The 21,339-nt window shown below is 33.4% G+C and overlaps 1 protein-coding gene across 40 annotated transcripts in view; it reads left to right on the forward strand.

Annotated features, from left to right (window-relative positions):
- Positions 1 to 21,339, forward strand: part of SOX6 (SRY-box transcription factor 6) — a 551,842-nt gene that overhangs the window by 121,699 nt on the left and 408,804 nt on the right. For 20 of the 40 annotated variants that reach the window (XM_079103752.1, XM_079103751.1, XM_079103707.1 and 17 more), the window contains 2 exons: positions 10,560 to 10,638; positions 11,542 to 11,597. The exons of 16 other annotated variants lie outside the window; for them this stretch is intronic. In XM_079103752.1, the coding sequence (XP_078959878.1) occupies positions 11,561 to 11,597 (37 nt within the window). In that variant the 5' untranslated portion in view covers positions 10,560 to 10,638; positions 11,542 to 11,560. Of the gene's footprint in view, positions 1 to 5,275; positions 5,362 to 10,559; positions 10,639 to 11,541; positions 11,598 to 21,339 lie in introns of all 40 variants that reach the window. 4 more of the 40 variants (XM_079103710.1, XM_079103708.1, XM_079103709.1 and 1 more) reach the window with 2 other exon arrangements.

Raw genomic sequence — 21,339 nt, forward strand, 5'->3', positions numbered from 1 at the left:
TTTGAGAGGTGAGGAGGGTTTCCTGATGTAGCTGACTGTGGAAGGAAAGAAACTAGGTATCATGGTTGAAGTAGGAGGGAATAGGTGATCCTGGTAGTCCTGATATGGACCAGATATCTGTTTACATATAATAGGCATTCAGTTTGAGGTGCATGTATTTTGAAAGCTTTCTATAACTATGCACTGATGCGCCAAATGGTGGAGAAACCCAATACTTCTGTTCATTCACCTTGCCTCACAGTACATTCCAAATATTTCCATTCTATGTATTCTACTTACTCTCCCACCCCACAACTTTGGCTCTTGGACTTTAAATAGTAACATTGGTGAGATTACTTAAATATCTAATGCCAGAACAGTTTTGAAATGTATTATGTGTTAGGTTTTATATGAAATGAAGTGGAATATGCATACAGGAAGTAACTGGAGTTGACTCAAAATGAAATATTCCTAATTATAGGACAACTCAGATGAAGATTAGTTCATTACTGTTTAACTACATTATGCCCTTTAAGAGTATCAAAAGAAAGCCATTTAAAAGTGAAAGTAGATGGTAGAAAAGTTATTTGGTCACTGGCAAAATATCATTTGAACCTTAGCAATTCTGCATCATATTCACTCCTTTTACTTTGAATCTGGCAAATTGCATTTTTTTATTGCCAAGGGAGAAAATATGAAAAAAGGAGAATAGTGCCGGAAAATGAGGGGAATGGTATTTAAGAGATTACAAAGAATTTAAGTTGTCAGTTTAGGAGAACAGTTTAATGAGTTATGGGTAAAATAGAAAGAATTTAGTTTCTCAAGGAAATAAATGGGCTCAAAGTGTAGGGAGAAAGTGCTTGGCAATACGAGTCATGTATTTTTCTTAACTTGGAGTATTTGGAAAAAAAGTAGAAACATTTGGCAAACTGAAAACTCAGCTGACTTCATGCCTACCAAGTGAAAATTCTGATTTTTCATCATCTAAGCACATAGTTGGGTTACATACAAACAGAGCTATCCAGTGTATAGGTTGCAGTGGCAGGAAGCCAACAGTGAAATCAAACATATAAGCACCCTATAGAAAACCCTTCAAATTACTGCTGTGCTGTTGCCAGCTGTACTGCCAGGGAACAAGAGCTGTATAGATTTCTGTGCAGTGACTGGGTTACTTAACGCAGCTTGATTGGCTCTGTTCCTGTCCCTGTTCTCTTTGGCTGACAGCTGACCACAATACTGGTTCAGCTGAAATAAAACTGAAGTGAACACACCTACTTATATGAACCTCCTCTTGTACATTATCTCAATCTCCCCATTCTCCCATATACACATACTCTATCTACACGGGGAAAGAAGAGAGAAAGATAACTATTCAAGCAGAGCTAAGTTGCTGGTTGGCACTTCACTGTCCTTTAGTTCTATAAATCCATTAGATTTTTAGGAGAAGGATAATTTGTCTTATTTGTAAGGACCTGAATTTATTCAATATAAATTTAGAATGTTATTCTAAATTCTTCTAATTGTGTTAACTTCTCTACATTTCAAATCATTACTTGCTTCCTGATTCTAGACCCAGGAAAGTTCTTTAAAACCCATCTAGTTCTTCTCTCTTGCTTTTGGATAAACTCTGATAGTTGGTTACTTCTTTTAGTCTTCCAAATAAGAAGGTATATTCCAAAGGAAACTATATAGCTTATAGAAGAAACATGAAAACTTATAGATTCATATGTTCTAGTTCCCATTAAGTCAGAAGGCTTTCAAACATTTTTGATTGTGACTCAGAATAAGAAATAAATTCATATGCTGACCTAGAATGTGATGTAACTGAAAGAAAAAGTTTTCATTGACAACATTTATTGTTAATGGGCAGTTTATTTTTACTTTCTTCTCCTTATTTCCTCTTTCTTCACTTCTCTCTTCCATTTTTTCTTTTTAAATAGAAAATGTCAAGCGATTCAGAAAATCGATTTTTATAACTGGTTTAACCCATAGTTTGAAAAATAAAGTAAGCAATTTTCTTTTTTTAAAGTCTTGAACTTCATGTTCTTTGACCTACCAGTGTTTTCTAAGAGGCAAGCCTCCTCCACAGGACATTCATTACATAATATATTTTGATAAAATCATTAGGAAGATAAATTTTATACTGTAGCATTAGCTCATAAGTTTTTAAGAGCACCATGTATTAGGTGCCTAATTAGATAGATATATAGAAAAAACTGTTAATTTACCCATTTTTAGAATTGAGGTGCAGAGTGGTATATCACTAAATGGTAGAGCCAGAATTCAAATTCAGAATTATTTTAATCAGTGATCACGCCCTATTCCTCAATCCTAATTGTTTCTTTAGTTTGGCTTTAAATATATTAAGAGCTTTTTGAAGAGTATATATCACAAAGTGAAGGAAAACAGACTTGTAATGATGATTTTTGCATAATAATATAAACTGAAACTTCTTGATAAAATAATTTTCTCTCAGTAAAGAAAAAAGAAAAAGGAAATAAGGATGAACAGAAGAAGAAAATCTCAAGAACCCTAGATAGAAAAACTTAACTACCGTATATAAATCTTACATAGTTAAATATTGTAAGTCTTCTTTTAATGAATAAAAGAAATAGATACTCATGGAATTACATCTTATTTTATAGGCCAGGATATATTAGCAAGTCGTAGGAACTCAAACATGAATGAAGAGTGGAATTTTCCATAATAACTATGTTTGTTGAACAGAAACAGAGGAAAAAATGACCATCATGCCTGGTTTTGAAGAAAAACTTGTTTATATGTGTAATACATTGGAGAAATTGTCTGGAATTACTTTGACTGTGAAGAAATGTGACCACCAAATTCTTAACCAAGGTGTAGGGCTATGGGAGCCATGAAACTAATTAAATCAAATAAGAATAAGTATTTGTGAAAGCAATTCACTTACCTCACTTTTCCAATCCTTCTCCTTCAAGAGAAAATATTTTTAAAAGAAAATAATAGGTGAAGTTGGCTTTTATATCCTCTTTTTTTCCCTTTCCCAAACCCTGGCCCATTCCTAGGTTTAATAGTGGACACTTTCTATGTCTCTCTTCTCTGTCTCTTTCCCTTCCTTTCTATCTCTTCTTTTCTACTCTCCTCTTTCTTTTCTCTTCCTCTTCTCTTCTCTACCACTTTCCCCCAACTTTGTCATCTCTCTTTCTTCTTTCATTTTGGAGTCTTACATGCAAGCTTTATAATCTCCATTACAGTCATTGTTCTCTTAGTAGAATGATTCTTGAATCTTCTAAGGAGCAAAGGGACCTTGTGTTTGCTTTTCAAAAGGATTATTTAGAAAAGACAGTATTGATTCTGCCTTATTGCATCTTTCTCTTTCTACCCCTATCCCAAACACACAGTTTCAGAAAGAAATATTATCCTGTTTCTGAAAAATGTTGAAATGTTGTCTTCTACATTGTATTTTAAGATTTGTATCTGAGGTTATTATATGACCAATAGAGAGAAAAAACAGATTCCACACTAAAATTGGTATTGATCTAGATACTTCTGTAATATGAACTATAAATAAAGCTTTGTAAGCACACTTTTATACTAGGAGATGGACTTGTTTAATATGTAATCACTATGTGATACTACCTCAGAAGATAATTGAAAGCAGTCAGGTGTACTGGATCTAAACCTCATTGAATTCAAGGTCAGAATTCTAAAACCAGCCTCCTCAAGGGTGCTCAGATAAGGTTGAGTAAGATGAACATAGTTATTGGATTAAGTGTACTATTAAAAACATGTTTGAAGGCTAGAGGAAGATGAGAAGAGTTACTTTCAGTGATAGTAGAGTGTAGTATGAACATGATTAATAGTAGGTACATGATTGAAATAAGATGATAAAACTCCCCAATACTTCTGTGGGTATGCAGATTTGATTTATAAATAAAGATGTAAAAATACCCACAGACACATGACTGAAACCACGTTGGGCAAATCTGAAGTATGTTGGTAGGCTGAATGAGTTGCAAAACAAGAAATCAAGCAAATGTATATTTAAGATGGGTGATGAGGAACAGTAGTCATTATTAGTTGGGCAAGGATATACAGAGTTGGTAGACCATCTAAGTTACAGTTTTCCTGATTTATTGAGTCTAAAGTAATAAATCAAATATTACCCTGGTGTTTAATTGTTTTTAGATATGAAGTCTATTCTTGATTCAGGATTCTTCTGGGTCTTCTGATTATTTAATATTATCAAGGTATTACTTCCATATTTCACTTTAAATTCTAGTAGCTATTAGTGTGACTTAATAAATTAATTGGGCAAATACAGCAAAAATTTTAAGTATGATTACTATGTGGATGTTAACTTACTTTCTTCTAATCTGACTTCTGGCTTCAGCTCTAACCAGGGTCAACCTTCTTGGTTGCAAGTTGGAATTGACTGAGAGAAAGTGAGCACACTTACAGCAATCTATAATCTATTTAGGCAAACTTCATTCCCACTCTCCATCACTCTTAATTTCAGTGTTTCAAGAAAGATACATACTTCACTTTTTAACCCTTATTATATAGTTTATTCAAATATCTGCAGAGCAGAAACCAATTGTGCACACAATATCAGAATAATTTTATAGTAACAACCTGTTTTAGAACACGTTTTCTGATTTGTATGTATTTTCAGGATGAGATGAAGGGAAGGGAGCTAACATTTATTTTAAGTACCTATGCATGTCCTTGTTTAATTCCTATAAGAACTCCATGAAGTAATGATTGCACTTAGATAAACTATATAGAGTCAGGAAACAATCCTATTAAAGGAGCAAAACTGTCACAGATTCTTAGGTAAAGGGCAGTGCTTTAGGAAGTTGCAGACTTACATTGTCATTGTAGTGGGATGAAGTGAGAAACATTAAATGCAAAGATAATATGTGAGAAAATGTGAACAGTAGGACAAGAACAGTTACCACTTGCCTTACCTCCAGAGTGAATTTTTGGAAATAATGCATCTAAAGAGACAAATAATACTGTAATTAATGTAATTTTATAACTTGCTATCTCAGAAAAGAGAATGGTTTACTCTTCTGCCCTAGTAGTTAAGGGAATCTTGGTAGAACAGATTATTATTAGCATGCTCATTTAATTTGATTTCCTGGGAAATAGAGGTTTTGATGGTAAAGGGACTTTGGGTAAAAATATCCTAAAGTAACATATTTTTCATGGTTTCTTTTTGCTATGCTACTCTAATTTCACTACTTAATTAGAAAAAAATAGATAAGGCCAGTGTTCAGGAACTGTATTTTTTGTTTTGTTTTGTTTTTAAAAGATGGGTTCTCACTAAGTTTCCCTGGTTGCACTCTAACTTTCTGGGCTCAAGTAATCCTCCATCCTCCCAAGCTGCTGCAACTACAGGTGCGTGCCACCACACCCACCATTATTTTTAGCTGAAAACTTTTGTAGAGATTTTGTTAAACAGCCAGCATTGTGGTTGATTTATAGCAGATTCTAAATAAATACAATTGAGATAAAGTGTGGAAATAAATATTTATTCTTTTTTTCAATCAACAGACAACTATTGAGGGCTTATTACATTCCAGATAGGTATGTTTGAGATTTAAAAGTTAAAAGCACACTAAAGTCAGGCTTAAGTTGCTTAAATCTCTAATGGAGAGACAGGTAAAGAGAGAAACTACAATAGCATATTACTTTTAGAATCAGATATGAATGATGTAAAAAACATAGAAATTTGAAATTTACCAGGGAGAATTGGGAGAAGCCTTCACTTAGTAGGTTAACCCTTGAGTTGATTCTTATAGGAGTAGTAGAGATATACCTGGAGGGGATATGGAGATAGAATAGTCTAAGTCAAGTATTTTAAAAACATCTAGACATTAAGTGGGTGTGGTCTGTTTTGGGAATTGTAAGAAGTTTAATATGAATGTAAAAAGTTAAATATGTGGGACAGAGGGAACCCAGGAAAAGATTAGGCTGAAAAAATATAATTGAGATTTCGGTGGTGCAGTTGACTATTTGTCTGATATGAACCTGGAAAGTGTTTAATTTCAACTAATTATTTTGCTTAAGATGTGTATTTTTCTTGGGAATTACCTGTGTTATTAATTCTCCATGATATATGCTGTTTAGTGGCTCTACTAGAGCAGATGAGATGTTAAACTATTAACATGAAGTTGTGCAGAGTATGATACGATATAAAAGGACTTGGAATGATGTCCTGCAAAAGTTGCGAATTATTTTTCCTTAAAGGACTCCTTTTTGAGTTGATGTTGAACTTTGCTACTGAATTAATTTGTTAGATAACTTGCAGATAGTCAAAATGTTCTGAATTCTAAGAATTAAAGGCACTGGATTAGGAAATAAATACTTATGATTAGCAATTTTTATTTCTATTTCTTTTTTTAAGAGAAAATATATGAATATGCAAAATATATAAATGTATATCAACTCCATAGCTTCAGGAAAGTGTCAACTGGCTGTAAATTTTTTTTCTTTGTTTCTATGAGGTACTTATGATGTATACTTTAAAATTTTATTCCAGATGCAGGTTTCATTTGTACATAAGGAGAAAGTCAGGTTTTGTAATATTTGTTAGTTATCATTTTGTTTTCTCCCAGAGAAACACTTCAGAAGCTCCATACCTCCTTTTAGTGAAATTATCATTCCTTCAACTTGAAATGCTTGGAAAGGTCACTACCAGATTATAGAGAGCATGGTGGGCTTTCCAAGTCAAAAAGTTTTCCACCAAGTAATAGCAGCAGTGAAAATTGTCAGAGAAACAACTAATTAATCTCTGCTCCTTTACAGCTGTTTAATGTAATGCATAACTAAAAGTCCTGTTAAATTAATTAATGATTTCAATTATGAACTTTTCTCCAAAATGTTATGATTCGTATCAGGCTGATAATGCAGTGACCTGGGAGTGTGAAATCTGTGTTATGAAGAGAGTCGCCAGTTAATTGATTCACAAATTATTTAAAGTTTGTTGCACCCAAGGGAGTGCTCAGTTTCATGACAGTCATTTCTTAAAGTGTACAAACTCCTTTTTCACCTTAAGAATATCTTCAGTTATTAGGCATGATAAAATACCAGCATGTTTCTAGAGCTGAGTAATCTTCACATTTATGATTTAGAATTTTATGTGAATATGTGGAGATTAAACTTACGCTAAAAGGGGGAAATTTTTCTATACTTAATGATTTTCTTTTGTGGCAGTTTTTTCATTGCTTTTACTTTGGTGACTTTAAATCATTTTGTAATAAAGAACATCACCCCTTTGATTTTTTTTTTGCAATTGTTATACATTGAACATATATTTTAAGTTAAAAGACAATGTAATTATGCATTCTTAGGAAACTGAGGCTGGGCATGGTGGTGCACACCTGTAATCTCAGCTATTTAGAAGACTGAGGCAGGAGGATAACAAATTTGAGGCAAGAGAAACCCTATCTCAAAATAAAAAATAAAGAGGCTTGGGGATATATCACAGTGGTTAGAGTATACCTGAGTGCAATCCCAGGTTTAAGAAAAAAGGAAAAGAAACTGTGAATGGATAATAACACAACATAAATTTTTTTTATAATTGCTATTAAAGTGTTTGGGTTATTGGTCGGTCTAAAATACCAGCCTTAAATGTTGGGGAGGACACCAATTTCGCAATGCAAGAGCATTAATTTCTATAGGATGCCTTGAATATTTTTTAATAAACTATGTAGGAAAAAATTAAAGGTGTCATAGAAATTTGCTTCTAGTCTGGTTATTTCACTCATAACCTAAATAACAAAATAAAGTATACATATGTACAAGAAGAAATATCATTAATACCTTATAATGTTTATTGAAGTTTTAATGTTTACTGAATGTTTTCATGCTGGGATTTTGTTGATTTCAAAGTGTTTGAGGTGGTGCTAAGTGAGAATTCTTCCTTGAGTGCCTATGCCTGCCTCAGGTAGAAGAGAAGGAGGTGATTCTGAGGAGAGGAGAGATTTTTAAGTAGATATACAGGGCAGCCGGAGGGTCTTTGGACATGAGTGATGGCTTTAATAGGGGGCTCAATACTCTCTTTTGTTGCACACACATATTTGTCTTAAAGAATTGTTAAAAAGTACAATGCTTTTAGGGTGACTGAACAATATCCTTTGCAGTTTCACTCCATTTTCATGAGAAGTATGAAAAAATTTTTTCTTCTAATAGGAAAAACAAAATTTTGTTTGGGGAAAATTGTCTCTCAGCTCCAAATGGGTAGATGTATATTTACAGGGTGGAACAGGAAGCTTATATTCTGGACAGACACTCTGAAAATTTTGCTTGTCCTGGTGACTCTTCTGTTTTACTTCTTTCGTTTTTTTGACCTAAGGAAATTGTCCAAAGAAAAGACAAATAGAGAAACGGTATTATTATAAATAAGTTTATCTTTGTTAAACTTGCTGCAGGGCACAAAGAAATGGACTTGAAAGGGAAGTAAATTTATACTAATTTTTGTATTGTAGGAAATGTACTATTTTAGACACTGACTGACTGCTTCTGTTTTCTAAAATTAAGGAGCCTATAATCTCAGCACCATTAACAAGTGCTGTCATTCAGATACACAGTGTCTGGCTGATTTAAATAAAATGAAATGAAGATAGTTGTTTCTGGTCCCTTGGCTTCACTCATTGCCATAAACATATGCTCTGCGTCCCGCTTCTTTCCATCTTATTTATGACTTTAATTTGTTGTGTGGGCTGCGCTAGAAATTAAATTTAATATAATTCTCCAAGGGACCCTGTCATATAATAACATGGTAATTTCTGTGTATCCTTTTGAAAAATGAGGAAATTAATTCTTCCTGACATGTTCTAATTATTCCAGTGTGAACGGCAAATCCGTTTTTCCTAGCCCCTGAAGTGTTATAGGCAAATGGCTGGTGTTCAAAGCTGAGGTGCTAATGCTGACCAGCAGTGCGTTTAATTTGAAACATGAGCAGACACCTTTCAACACACCTTTGTAATATTGGAGTACTTTACAGAAATTAATTCACTACTTATTTGGCAGCTTAGCCTTGGGGTTATGTTTTTTATTCATCAATACTGTAGTCATGTTAGCATAATGTTTCCCATTTCCTTCATGCTTGGTGTCTATGTGTGGAACTCAAAGTGTGCAGTGAATAGTTCAGCTGTGTGAATGAAGGAGGATTCAGACACTTCAGAAATACCAGTTGTATGCCAAATTGTGTTTACACTTTATAGAGAGGTGTAGCGAGGTCCTGAATGTTAAACTTAATTATAGTCTATGGTTAGCAGCTTTAACTGAAATTACATAGTGTAGGAATTATTGGGATAGTCTTGCTGTGAAAAGACAACTATAAACTCTGCTGCCCTGCTAAAAATTCCAGTTGTGAAAATCTAATTTTTCACATAGGGAATGATACCATAAACAGTTTGTGAATAAAACTTATGAAATAGAACTCCCAAGATGAATTCCACCAGGAAAGAAGTAGCTAAACTTTAGGAGATAAAGGATTAAAGTCATTTTTGGTTCTGTTTGCCATGTGTGGCCATATATTCATTCAGATCTATTGGATGGTCTACGTAGTGGTCTTTAGAGGATCTAAAAAAGAATTTGTTTGTCTATGATCTTTGTTGTAAAACTGGTTATTATAGACATTTCTCTAATCAAGTCAATCATGTATGTCAGCCCTGGTACAATTCCTTTGTTTTAGTGAACAGCCGATAGATGCTATTACACATCAGCCATTTATTGTTGTAATTAACAAGAAAAATGAATTCATGGCATTTTACTTAAAATATAATATAGAAACACTTAAATAAAAGAAGTAAAATTGTTTGGAGTGGATGTAATCAAGGTTCTCTGGTTTTGTATCTTGATATTCATATTTCCTTTTAATTTTAACTTAAATAGGAGAAATGGAAAGAGTAACATAATTATTCTGATAAATAGCAGTAATATTGCCCATATTTTCTCTGCTGATCATTCAACTGCTAGATTTTTAATTTTATTCTCTCCATCAATCTATGGGGGAGATTTAGATTTACCGATTTCCTTTCTACTGATGGAAAAAGTGGCTATCTTTTGGCTAGAAACTGGGGGAACATAACAATGTGCTTTCTCACATTCAAGTACATCCCCCTCTGTTCTCTTCTTGTCAGGGCCAGTTTATTCTACGGTTACTTCTGTGGATTTGTAGGTGGAATAAAGTATTACAAATAAAGAGGAAGCAAGTATATTCCCTCCTAGACCTATAGTTTATACAACTTACTCAAGATATCCTGAACATGGACTTCTCTGTTTCCCAGGAAAGAAAGGAAAATCTACTACTCATTTGACCCTACTTTTTCTTCTACTTTTTTCACTGAAATTATAGAAGGATTAGCATTGAAGAGCCGAGAAAAAGGCAGACCAGATTCTGGGCCCTGGGAGACCAGATCCTTTCCACAGCCTGATATATCATTTATATGTTTCTAAGAAAGAATTGAGGATTTACTTTATACCTAATATTCTTCAAAATAAAGAATCCATAAAAATTGTTGACCAGATTACAAAAAAGCTGCTTACATGTGCAATTCTGCATATACCTAGTTCCATTCTCTTTCTAGGAAAGAAACTGCAAACATTTTTATATGCTTCCATCTCAGGATGCTGCAATCAGTTGTCCAGCAAAATAAGTGAAAAGAGGTAAATATCTCCCAACTTTGAAATTTTTTCCTTTAAAAATATTAGGCTCAGTTTTTGGTCATTTAAATTTTCAAAAGTCTTTTTTTATAATTTCAAATTAATGTATGGAAAAAGATGTTAAACTTATTTCTATATTCTCTTTACCAGATACGTTATATTTTACTTACAAAGTTAAGTTATAGTTTGTTATTTATTTTGTATATATATGTATATGTATAATGTATATATATATAGACACACACAAACTCACATACACAAATATATATATTGCCAAAAGGCCTATACTTGATTTATCTCCCCTTGTTAAACTCATTGATATCTTTCTTTACACCAATATGTTTGTTTCATAAATCAACTTCATTAATTCTGCAGGCTTATTCAGTTTTGTTTTTTCCAGTGACTGGAGTTAAGAACAAGGTTTTTCCCACTCCTACAGACATGCTTATATTTTTACAAGAATAATAACAACTAGCATTTATTGAACATATACTGTATGCCAGGCACAGTACTAATCACTTTATGTGAATTGTTCCATGTAAAATTATAAACAGCTCTTTTAAGTAGTTACCAGGTTAAATAATTTGTCCAAATTATACAGTTTGCAGGTGTAGAGGTGAATATTTTAATATATTAAATGCTGAGAACAGTGTCTGGCACACAGTACGCCTTCACCCAATGATAGTTGCTATTATTGTTTTTGTGGGACGGTGCTGGTGGGTTCTTAATTTCAATCAATATTTGTTGATTTTATTAATTATGATGTAGATGATGGGGATTATTGTGGTGATAGACTAGACTACTTGGTCTTTAAACCAAGCTGTGAACTTAGGTACTTATAAGAATTATAATCTTAATTCATATAAACAGATATTCTTCCAATACTTACATGAAATTCTCTTTTAGGTACTACAAGGTATATAAAATGTCTCTGCTGCCATGGAGCTTACAATCTAGTGGAGGTGGGTGTGGTGATATGGGCAAATATATAACTAACTGGGTAGAAAAAGGTTAATTTTATTTTATATATTGAAATAGTTCCGGAGAGAATTTTTAAGGCCTTTACATTCTTAAGTGAGACCACAGCCTTGAATAGAGTCTATTTTTGGTCATGGGGAAGGTTAGGATTCTGATTCAATCATAGTTTGAGGACAAAACAAAGTGGGATGATTTCACACATACTTAATTTAAGATGCTAGTTGGACCATTATGTGGAGATGTCAGACACTTAAAAATGAAGTGATATATTTACTGGAGACTTCTTTTGACAGAGTCACAGAATTATTCACTTTTCAGAATGCATTTTCTCATTAATATTTCCAACAACCCAGTGAAGTAGTTGTTATTATTAGTAACCCCATTTTACAAATAAGGAAACTGAAATTTACAGAAATAAATGCCTTGCTGTGCGAATCAGCTTTCCATAACTGCACACATACCTGAGATAAATCAACTTACAAAGAGAAAGAATTTATTTTGGTTTGAGGTTTTAGAAGTTTCGATCCATGGCTGGTTGGTCCCATTGTTCTGGGGTGTGTGTCGAGGAAGCACATCATGAAGGGAAGCACATGGTGAAACAAAAAGCTCTTCATCTAATTTCTGAGAGTGAAAGATAGGAAGGTGAAGGAGCTGGTGTCCCACAATCCCTTTGGGAATATGCCCCCAGTGACTGTAAGACCTCTTGATAGGCCCCATCTTTTAAAATTTCTACCATTTCTCAAGCTGGGGATTGAACTTTAAACATGTAGGCCTTTGGGGATATTTAAGATTCAAACTAGCCCTTACCTAAAGTCACAGAGTTAGTAGGTGACAGAGCTGGGGCTTAAAATTAAATCTGCCTTTTGCTATGTTCTTAAACATGAAAGTACACTGTGTAAAAGTGTGATTGAGTAGAAATACAGATTTGGGAATTATTTGCAAAGGAGTGATAGTTGAAATCATCTAATTAGGGCTGGGGGAGTAGCTCAGTGGTCGAGTGCTTGTGTAATATCCATAGAAATTGGGTTTGATTCCCACTAATGCAAAAAACAGAAAGATCCCCACCTAATAAGTTGATATTTTCTTATAAAGATATCAGGAGAGCGAGAGAGACTGAAAGAGAGAGAAAGAGAACACCCTAAGATTGAAACCTTGGGGAATGGTAAAGGGTTATGACAGAAGCATGAAAGAACACTAGAGAAGTACTTGAACAAAAATAAATAGAAAAGGTTTTTATGTCATAGAAATCAAAAGAGGAGAAAATTTCAACAAGAAGGGAGTAACCAACAATAATCACTGTTGATTACTTATAGCAATATCAAATGTTAAAATATGAGAATTTTGGAAGAATGAGGATTCATCAATAGGAACTTATTGCCAAAGCCAAAAGCTAGAGTTAAGGACTGTTGTATGAGGATGACATAGGGACATAGTGAGAGAGGGACAGAATACTTTCTGAAGATTGGTAGCTGAAGAAGCAAGTGACTAGTGACTAGTGCAGTTTCATAATGGAGACTACTGAGAGATATTTCTTTTTTACTTTTTAGGATGGGGGGAACATAATCATATAAACATATGAGAAGCAATCAGGAAAGAAAGGGTGGGAGGAAGAAAGCCAAAAGAAGAGATTGAAAAGGGAGAAGAAAAATTGCTTTAGGCAGGTGTTTGTATGCGTGTGTGTGCATATGTGTGTGTGTGTGTGTGTGTGTGTGTGTGTGTTGGTAGGTATCACACCCAGGACCTCCTCAAGCAAGCTTTCTACCAGTTGAGATACACTCCCATCCCTTTTGTTTCTTGAAATACTTTTGCTCAAAGACTTTGGGTAGATGTATTAGTTTCGTGGGCTGCTATAACAAAGTACCATAAAAGGACAGAAATTTATTGTCTAACACTCTGGAGACTAAAAGTCCAAAAATCATAGTGTTGGCAGGGCCATTATCCCTTTGAAAACTTCATTGCTTCTTCCTACCTTGGTGATTTGATAGCAGCCATTGGCTCTTGTAGATCTCAAATTCTATGATTCTACAACTAATGTGTTATATTAGTACATAATTCACATTCATAAAAGGAAACATGCATTTAAGTTTCATGCGTTGTTGTTAGCTTATGAATTGGTATTTTATGTGTTTATCTTTATGTGAAAACAATTTAATGATAGTTTAGAATTTGTAAAATATATGTAAACAAGTCATTAAAAATAAATGTAAAATATGTTCTAATGCTAACTTTTCAGTTCTTAAAACCATAACCCTCTTCATAAAAAAATCAAATTTGATTACATTTAAAATAATGTGATTTAATAGAAGTAAATGTATATGCAAATTATTTATACTCAATACAATTATTGGTATTTATATTTCTTTACTTTTAATCAATAGTTATTTTCTTTGCTAATAATGCAAGAGCATTTGCGCTCTTAATAATAACATGAAGTTTTAACTGTGGTGAATGCTGTGATTTAAATATTGAACTATGAAGTTGCATAATAGTTGTTTATTTTGGCAGTTGGTTAAATATGTAAGTTAGAGTCTAAAATCTAATATTTGATTAACATATAATATAAACCTGAACACTTGAAAGTACCCAGGTAAAATGTAAACATATCTTTAAATATTTGAGATTACCACTTTTTCTGATTTATGACTGATTTTATAAATTATGTTATTTTTCTCTCAAGTATTTTTAATGTTTAATTTATGTGGACTATAGATATGGCATATCAGACAAATATTTAATGTAGTTTTCTATTTCTTACAAAATGTTTATTGAGCATTTGCTTATGAACAAAGTATTCTGAGGGATGGAAATTCCAATCTCAATGAGAAAGGGTTCTTTATGTTAAAGATTTAATGGTCTAGAGGGTGAGATAGATACATAAGCAATTATAGTAACATGTGATATACTCAATAAAGAAGAGATATAAATGAAATTTTCATCAAAGCAGTGACTTTGAGTCAGGTATTGATAAAATAATATACTTTTAAAGAAAGTAAGTCCTATAAGCCCCTATAAAGCTCATTATTCTGTCTCTTGTGCCTAGAATAATGCCAGGCATATAATAAACACTTTAGTACATATTTTTGAAAGTTGAATCATTCTTGAGGGATGAAATTAGAAAGGTCACTCTCAGAAGTAGGAAAAACATGAGCAAAATACAAAGATATTGAAAAGTATGTCTTATGTGAAGATGTGATTTAATTTATTATAGTTGGAATGAGGGATTGAAGAAGATATACAAAATGCACTTTGGGTCAGTCAGACTGGAATTTGGAATTTCAAAAAAATTTTTTTATAGTGCTGAGGATGGAACTGAGGGTCTTTTACATGCTAGTCAAGTGCTGTACCACTGAGTTATATCCCCAACTCTAGAGTTCAAGTCTTGACTTCATCTTATACTACTTTGAGATTGTAGGTAAAATGTTGAATGTTTTCTTCCTTTAAAATGTAGCCAATAATATTCACTTACAATGTTACTATACAGATTGCCTGACAATAGTACCTGGCAAGTGGGAAGCACTAAACACATTATGAAACCATTATTACTTGTTTTTTTTTTTTGAGAAAGTGATAGGCCCAAAGGCTAGAAGGACACATGTTTAATTAAAATCCTGAAGGATCTTGTGTCATGTTAAGGAGTTTGAACTATCCTGTATATTATTGGGAGCTGTTAAATTTTAGTTTTCCATTGAACATTAATCATAACTAAAGGGTAATGACATTTAGTGGCTTATAAATTGTAGTTTATCCTTTTCATAATATTCTATTACTTTTACACAAATTCAACATTCCCTATCCTGCTCATATTGCTCAATTATTTGATGACTCACTTCAGTAGGGAATAGATATCATGAACTTACTAATTTTATTAAGCAAAGTGACCTTCTCAGGTTTTTTGAGGTTAAGGGATGGGTTAAATAGCACATACAAGAAACAAAACAAAACAAACAAAAAAGGAAAAATAAGCACAAAATAAATAAATCAGATAGCTGATATTTATAGGACTAATATGTAAGTGACCCAATATAACTAAAGGGGCAAAAGGATGATCCAGTGGTTATAGCTGAAAGTTGATTGCATTTTTATAGGTTATATTCCAAATCTACACTATAAGGTCTTAGCCAACTCTATAAGGTCTTTTAATAGACCACAAGTTCTAGAGTTCATCTGTGCATACATCATGCATTCACAATTATATTTGATATTGAATGTTATATATTTTATTTCATTGGTATAATCAGTGTTAACTTGGAGGACTTTTTCTTGAAAAGGGAAAAAGAATGGAAAAAAGGGGAAGAAGAGTGAAGAGAATGGAAAAATAATGAATGGCTCTATTAATGAAAAGCCTGTTATTGCTATTGTTTTCAGGGTGAAAAAGACAAAAATATCACCTTTCTTAGTCATTTCAGGTGAAATTAATACTGCTAGTCTAAAAGTTGTGATTAGTCTACCTTTCTTAAGAATTGTTAGAAAATGTTTATTACTTAGGCTTTCTGGATGAACATTTCTCTATGATTTAAGCATCACCAACTGTATTAACTAAATACATAGCTAATTGGATGGAGGCATTTGATGCTTCTCCCTAATCTGTTGAATTGAAATCTTTAGATGCTTAGAGATTTAAACAAATTCCTCAGATAATTCTAATCACCACAAAGATTGAACCCCATTGTCCTACAGAAATAATTGGGTAAAATTTTGAAATCTTAAAAGTAAGGCAATTGTAAAACTGGATTTCTGATTAAGGCAGCATGTATCATTGAATACATCTAAAATAATTCTGATATTGAAAACTAAACTTTTGAAGTAATTTGTTTTACATTTAAAACTCTAAAGAGTGTAGGTCAGTAGTGGAATGCACATGCACGAAGTTCCTGGGTTCAATGCCCAATACCCAAAAGCAAAACAAAACAAAAATACCTCTTAAGAGTGATGGCTTGTGAAAAGCTAATTTGTACATTATTTCAGTATCATTCATAAACTGCTCTTGAATCTTTTGACTTTGAGAGACATTTCCACAAATCTACTTTTAACTATAACTTGGCATGTGTCTTTGAATTAAGAATTGGATTTTTGAACTCTCTTAGAGAACTTTTAAAGTGATGCTGTCTTTTCATTATTCCTATGGCACTGGGTGAGGCCCTGATATTTGTCAAAAATGAAGTGGTGCTAATTAAAAATTGCTATTCATCTCTATCCATCAAGTAAAGTATTTTTTGAATTGGTAGTAGTTGAGGGATGGGATATGAAAGAAATGACCAGAAAATATGAAACTAATGCCAGTTGAATATGGAGAAAGTATCAAGACGTGGTGGTGATTGGCTTGTCAGGGGGATTTTTTGGGGAAAATTACCATACAGTATCATTTCCTAGTTTGTAAATATAATGTGGTTTTACTTTCCCTCTTCTTTCTCACTGCACACCTTATTTGCTATGGAGAACTTAGTGATTACCAGAATATGGGAAATGATTTGTTATATCTAACTGGATGAGACCTTTAGCATTTTTAATAATAAAAATGTCAAAATGGTGACTGTTTTCATCAGCTGTTAAGCTGCTATGACCAAAAGACCTGACAAGAACAATTTTAGAGGAGGAAAAGTTTATTTCACACATACATTTTCAGAGGTCTCAGTCCATATATTACTGACTCCATTTCTCTGGGCCCAAGATGAAACAGAACACCATAATGGAAGCAGCTCAGGACATGGTATTCAGAAAAAGAGTGTTTCACTCATCAGGGACAAAATATATACCCCAAAATATATACCTCCCCAAATGACCTATCTCCTCCAGTCACATCCTGCTTCCCTGTAGTTACCACCCAGTTAATTCATATCAGTGGATTAACACACTGATTAGGTTGAGGGTCTCATAACCCAATCATTTCACCTCTGAAGTTTCTTGCATTGTCTTGCACGTTAGCTTTTGGGAGTGCCTTATATCCAAACCATAATAATGACAATGCCTTTTGTAATTCAATATAATGTAAGAAATGGGGAATACTTCTATAATGAATACTTCACAAAATCTGAGCTATGATGGGACAATTAAAACACTAGAAGATTTAGTAAATTTAAGCCACCAATAACAATTAACAATATGCTTCACAGTTGTTAAAAAAGTGCATTCTTCTGTTTTAAAAATCTCTTTTTCTGTTTTGCTGTTATGTTCTCTTTTCCTTATCTGGTTTGTAAATGTGAATATTTGATTTTTAAAACTTCTGCTTCTTAACGATAGTTTGAACAAAGATTATCAAAGGACATTGGGATTTTGCCTAGCTATTATGAGATGACTGGAATTTAAAATTTTTTTTCATCTGTGGATGTTGCTGTAAGTTGCACTGATGGTGATAATTTGTACAGTATCACTAGGCTATTAATATAATTTCCCAAATACATGTGTCCTAAGTTTTTTCCATCTATAAAAATTGTTTATTTTTGAAATTTGTCTGGCTTGTTTTATGGAATTTACCATCTTAGATGTAGAGTCTGCTATGTGCCATGTACTGTTTGAGACAATGTAAATACAACAATGAATAAAACAAAATCCCTGGTCTCATTACATATATATTCTAAAGGCAGTGGTAGGGGGTACATTAAAAACCAAAAAATAAGGAAGTAAATTATAGTCTATCAGAAGATGATGAGTGCTATGAAGCAACATCAAGCAGGATAAAAGAGGCAAAGAGTACTGAGGTGGGAAGCTTGCTCTTATATTGTATAAAATACAATAAAGGCTCATAGATAAAGTGAAAAGTAGAGACCAAAAAGAAGTGAAGGGAAAAACCATGCAGATATCTGTAGGAAGACCATTTTAGGATGAGGAAACCAGTGTCTGGAAGTAGAGGAGTAAATTTGAGTCTGAGATGAGAAACAGTAGTAAGGAAGCCAATGTAGTGTATGATGTGAATGGTGAGGACATACATGATTTAAGCCATTGTAAGGATTTTGGTTTTTACTCTGAAGAAGATGGAAAACCAGAGGAAAATGAGGTCTCAGTAGAAAAGTGACATGATCTGGCTTCCATTTAAATAGGTTTGTACTTCACTCTGTGTTTAGATTGTATCAGTGAGGCTAGTTGGGAGGAATATTAGTTTGGGCTACTCTAACAAAATGCCATAGACTGTGTGGCTTATAAACAATAGGAATTTATTTCTCACACTTCTGGAAGGTGGGAAGTTCAAAATCAAGGCACTGGCAGATCTCCTGTCTGGTAAGGGTCTTCTTCCTCATAGATAGCCATTTTCTTACTCTAACCTCACATGAAGTTAGAGGGCAGCTTTGCCCCCATAACCTATTCACTTCTTAAGGGCTACACCTCCTAATACAATCACCTTATGGATGAGAATTTCAACAAATGAATTCTGGCAGGGGCATAAACACTTGAACCATAGTAGGACTTATGTTCTAATCCAGGTAAAGGATAATGGGGTCTTAGATAAATGAATGAACAATTCAATAAACAGTAGTAGTATCTTTAATTTTGAACTAATGTAATTCATATCGACCTAGTTAGGTAAATCTTCCCTGAAGAAGTAATGATTGAACTGAGATTAAAAGGACTGGAATGGGGTAGGTAAGATATCAAATATTTTAGGCAAAGGAAAGAGCATATGCAATGGTACATGTTGTGTTTTTAGAATTGTTGCTAGTGAGGTGAAAGTTCAGAGAGCTAACATTTATATGCTAATTATTTGACATGCTCTATTTCTCATACATAGTTTGAGGTAGTTTCATTGTTTCCATTTTATAGTTTAGGAATTGAAGCATACAGAAGTAAAGTGACTTGCTCAGGATCAGATTACTAAAAAAGGGCAGAGCTTATTGTTTATTATAACTCTTTGCTTCCCTCATCACTATAAGTTCATTGAAAGCAGAGATCTTATTTTGTTTGAAGCTATGTCCTTAGGTACAACAGTGGTTGTTGAGCACATGGTAGATGTTCAATAAATATTTACTGAATGAATGAATGAAATAATGATTTGGAATCAAGGTGTATCTCACTCCAAAGTTCATGTTCTTAATGACATCCTGTAAAGTAGAAATATCAGATTTTTTGTTAGAGAAGTCTTTTATTTATTTTTTTAGATGTTAATAGACCTTTATTTTATTCATTTATTTATATGTGGTGCTGGAAATCAAACCCAGTGCCACACCATGATAGGCAAGTACTCTACCACTGAACCACAACCCCAGCCCCCTAGAGAAGTTTTTGATAGGGAACAAAGACTTAGGCCAGTGCTATGCAAAAGGGATGTGAAAAAAACAAAAACAAAAACAAAAACAACCAACATTGTTGAAGGGGAGATAGATTTCAGAAATAATAAGTGGTTCAAAACAAATTTACTATGAACTAGAACAGGTCAGAAGGGAGAGGAAAAGAAAGCTCTGGTCTTAAAGCTGGGTGGGTAAATTTCACAGTAGCTTTCACCAGAACCTAGGCCTACAGATGTGTTTACTTTGCTACCCCAATACTGCCTATTGCTTTGACATATCCAATCTGTTTCTTGGGAAACACTACACAGTCAAAGAGTCTGAAATATATTTTTCCCCTCTAGTCCCTTTTGATCTTTCATTTAGCAGTCCCCTCTCCCCCAAATATATATATTATATATATATATAAATAAGTAAATATATATATATGTGTATATATATATATAGTTTTTTTTCTTTTTTTTATTATTATACTGGGGTTTGAACTCAGGGGCACTTGGCCACTGAGCCACATCTCCAGCCCTATTTTGTATTTTATTTAGAGACAGTGTCTCACTAGTTCCTTAGTGCCTCATTTTTGCTGAGGCTGGCTTTGCTCTTTTTCTTTTTATTTTTTGAATTCATTTTTATTGTAAACAAATGGGATACATCTTGTTTCTCTGTACATGAAGCAGGGACATACCATTTGTGTAATCATACATTTACCTAGGGTAATAGTTTTTGATTCATTCTGTTATTTTTTTTTTTTTGACTTTGCACTCTTGATCCTCCTGCCTCGGCCTCCCGAGCCGCTGGGATTATAGACATGCACCACCATGCCCGGCTCCACCAAACATTTTTTTCATCAGGTACTTTCAGTTAATTTTTCCTCAGTGCAACATGACCTATGAGAAGCAGAGAATATCTTTTGACTTCTTGGTGCTGAGTTAGTAGTTCAGGTGGGTAACTTAGATATTTCCTTCTGAAACAGCACTTTATCTTATTCTTAAGAATTTAGGCTTTAATATTTCTGCTTTTTCACCTCATAGTGGCTCTTGTTGTTTTACCATTTCATAATATTTTCCTCTCCCTTTTTTCTCAGAGAAAAAAATATTACATCTATTTTCATGATGTGACATCTCCACTTGTGCTTTATGTTTTTTCTTCCCATTCCCTCTAGAGAAGATCTCTTCTTTTTCATGGAGATTCAAGTTCTAATTCCTGTTTTGCCTCTTTCTGGCTTTGGAAACTTGAGTGAGTTATTGACAAGTTTGACTCTGTGCACCAGTAATTCAGATTTCTTCTTTTAAAACAGTTTATTTCAATTGTGCTAACCCTTAAAGTATTCTTATTTCTTACTGTCTTGCTTTTACTGTCAAATGTCTTAAAAGAATAGTATTTATTTTCTGACTGTATTCTCTTACTTCTCAATGCATTGGCATCTGGCTTCCATTTTATTCTGGCTAACTATTATAATCTACTGCCTTCAAGATTACTAGATTGCCAGATTCCACATTTAAAGTCTTTTTCTCAG

This window comes from Sciurus vulgaris (assembly GCF_902686455.1).
Source record: "Sciurus vulgaris genome assembly, chromosome: 11".
Classification (NCBI taxonomy): domain Eukaryota; kingdom Metazoa; phylum Chordata; class Mammalia; order Rodentia; family Sciuridae; genus Sciurus; species Sciurus vulgaris.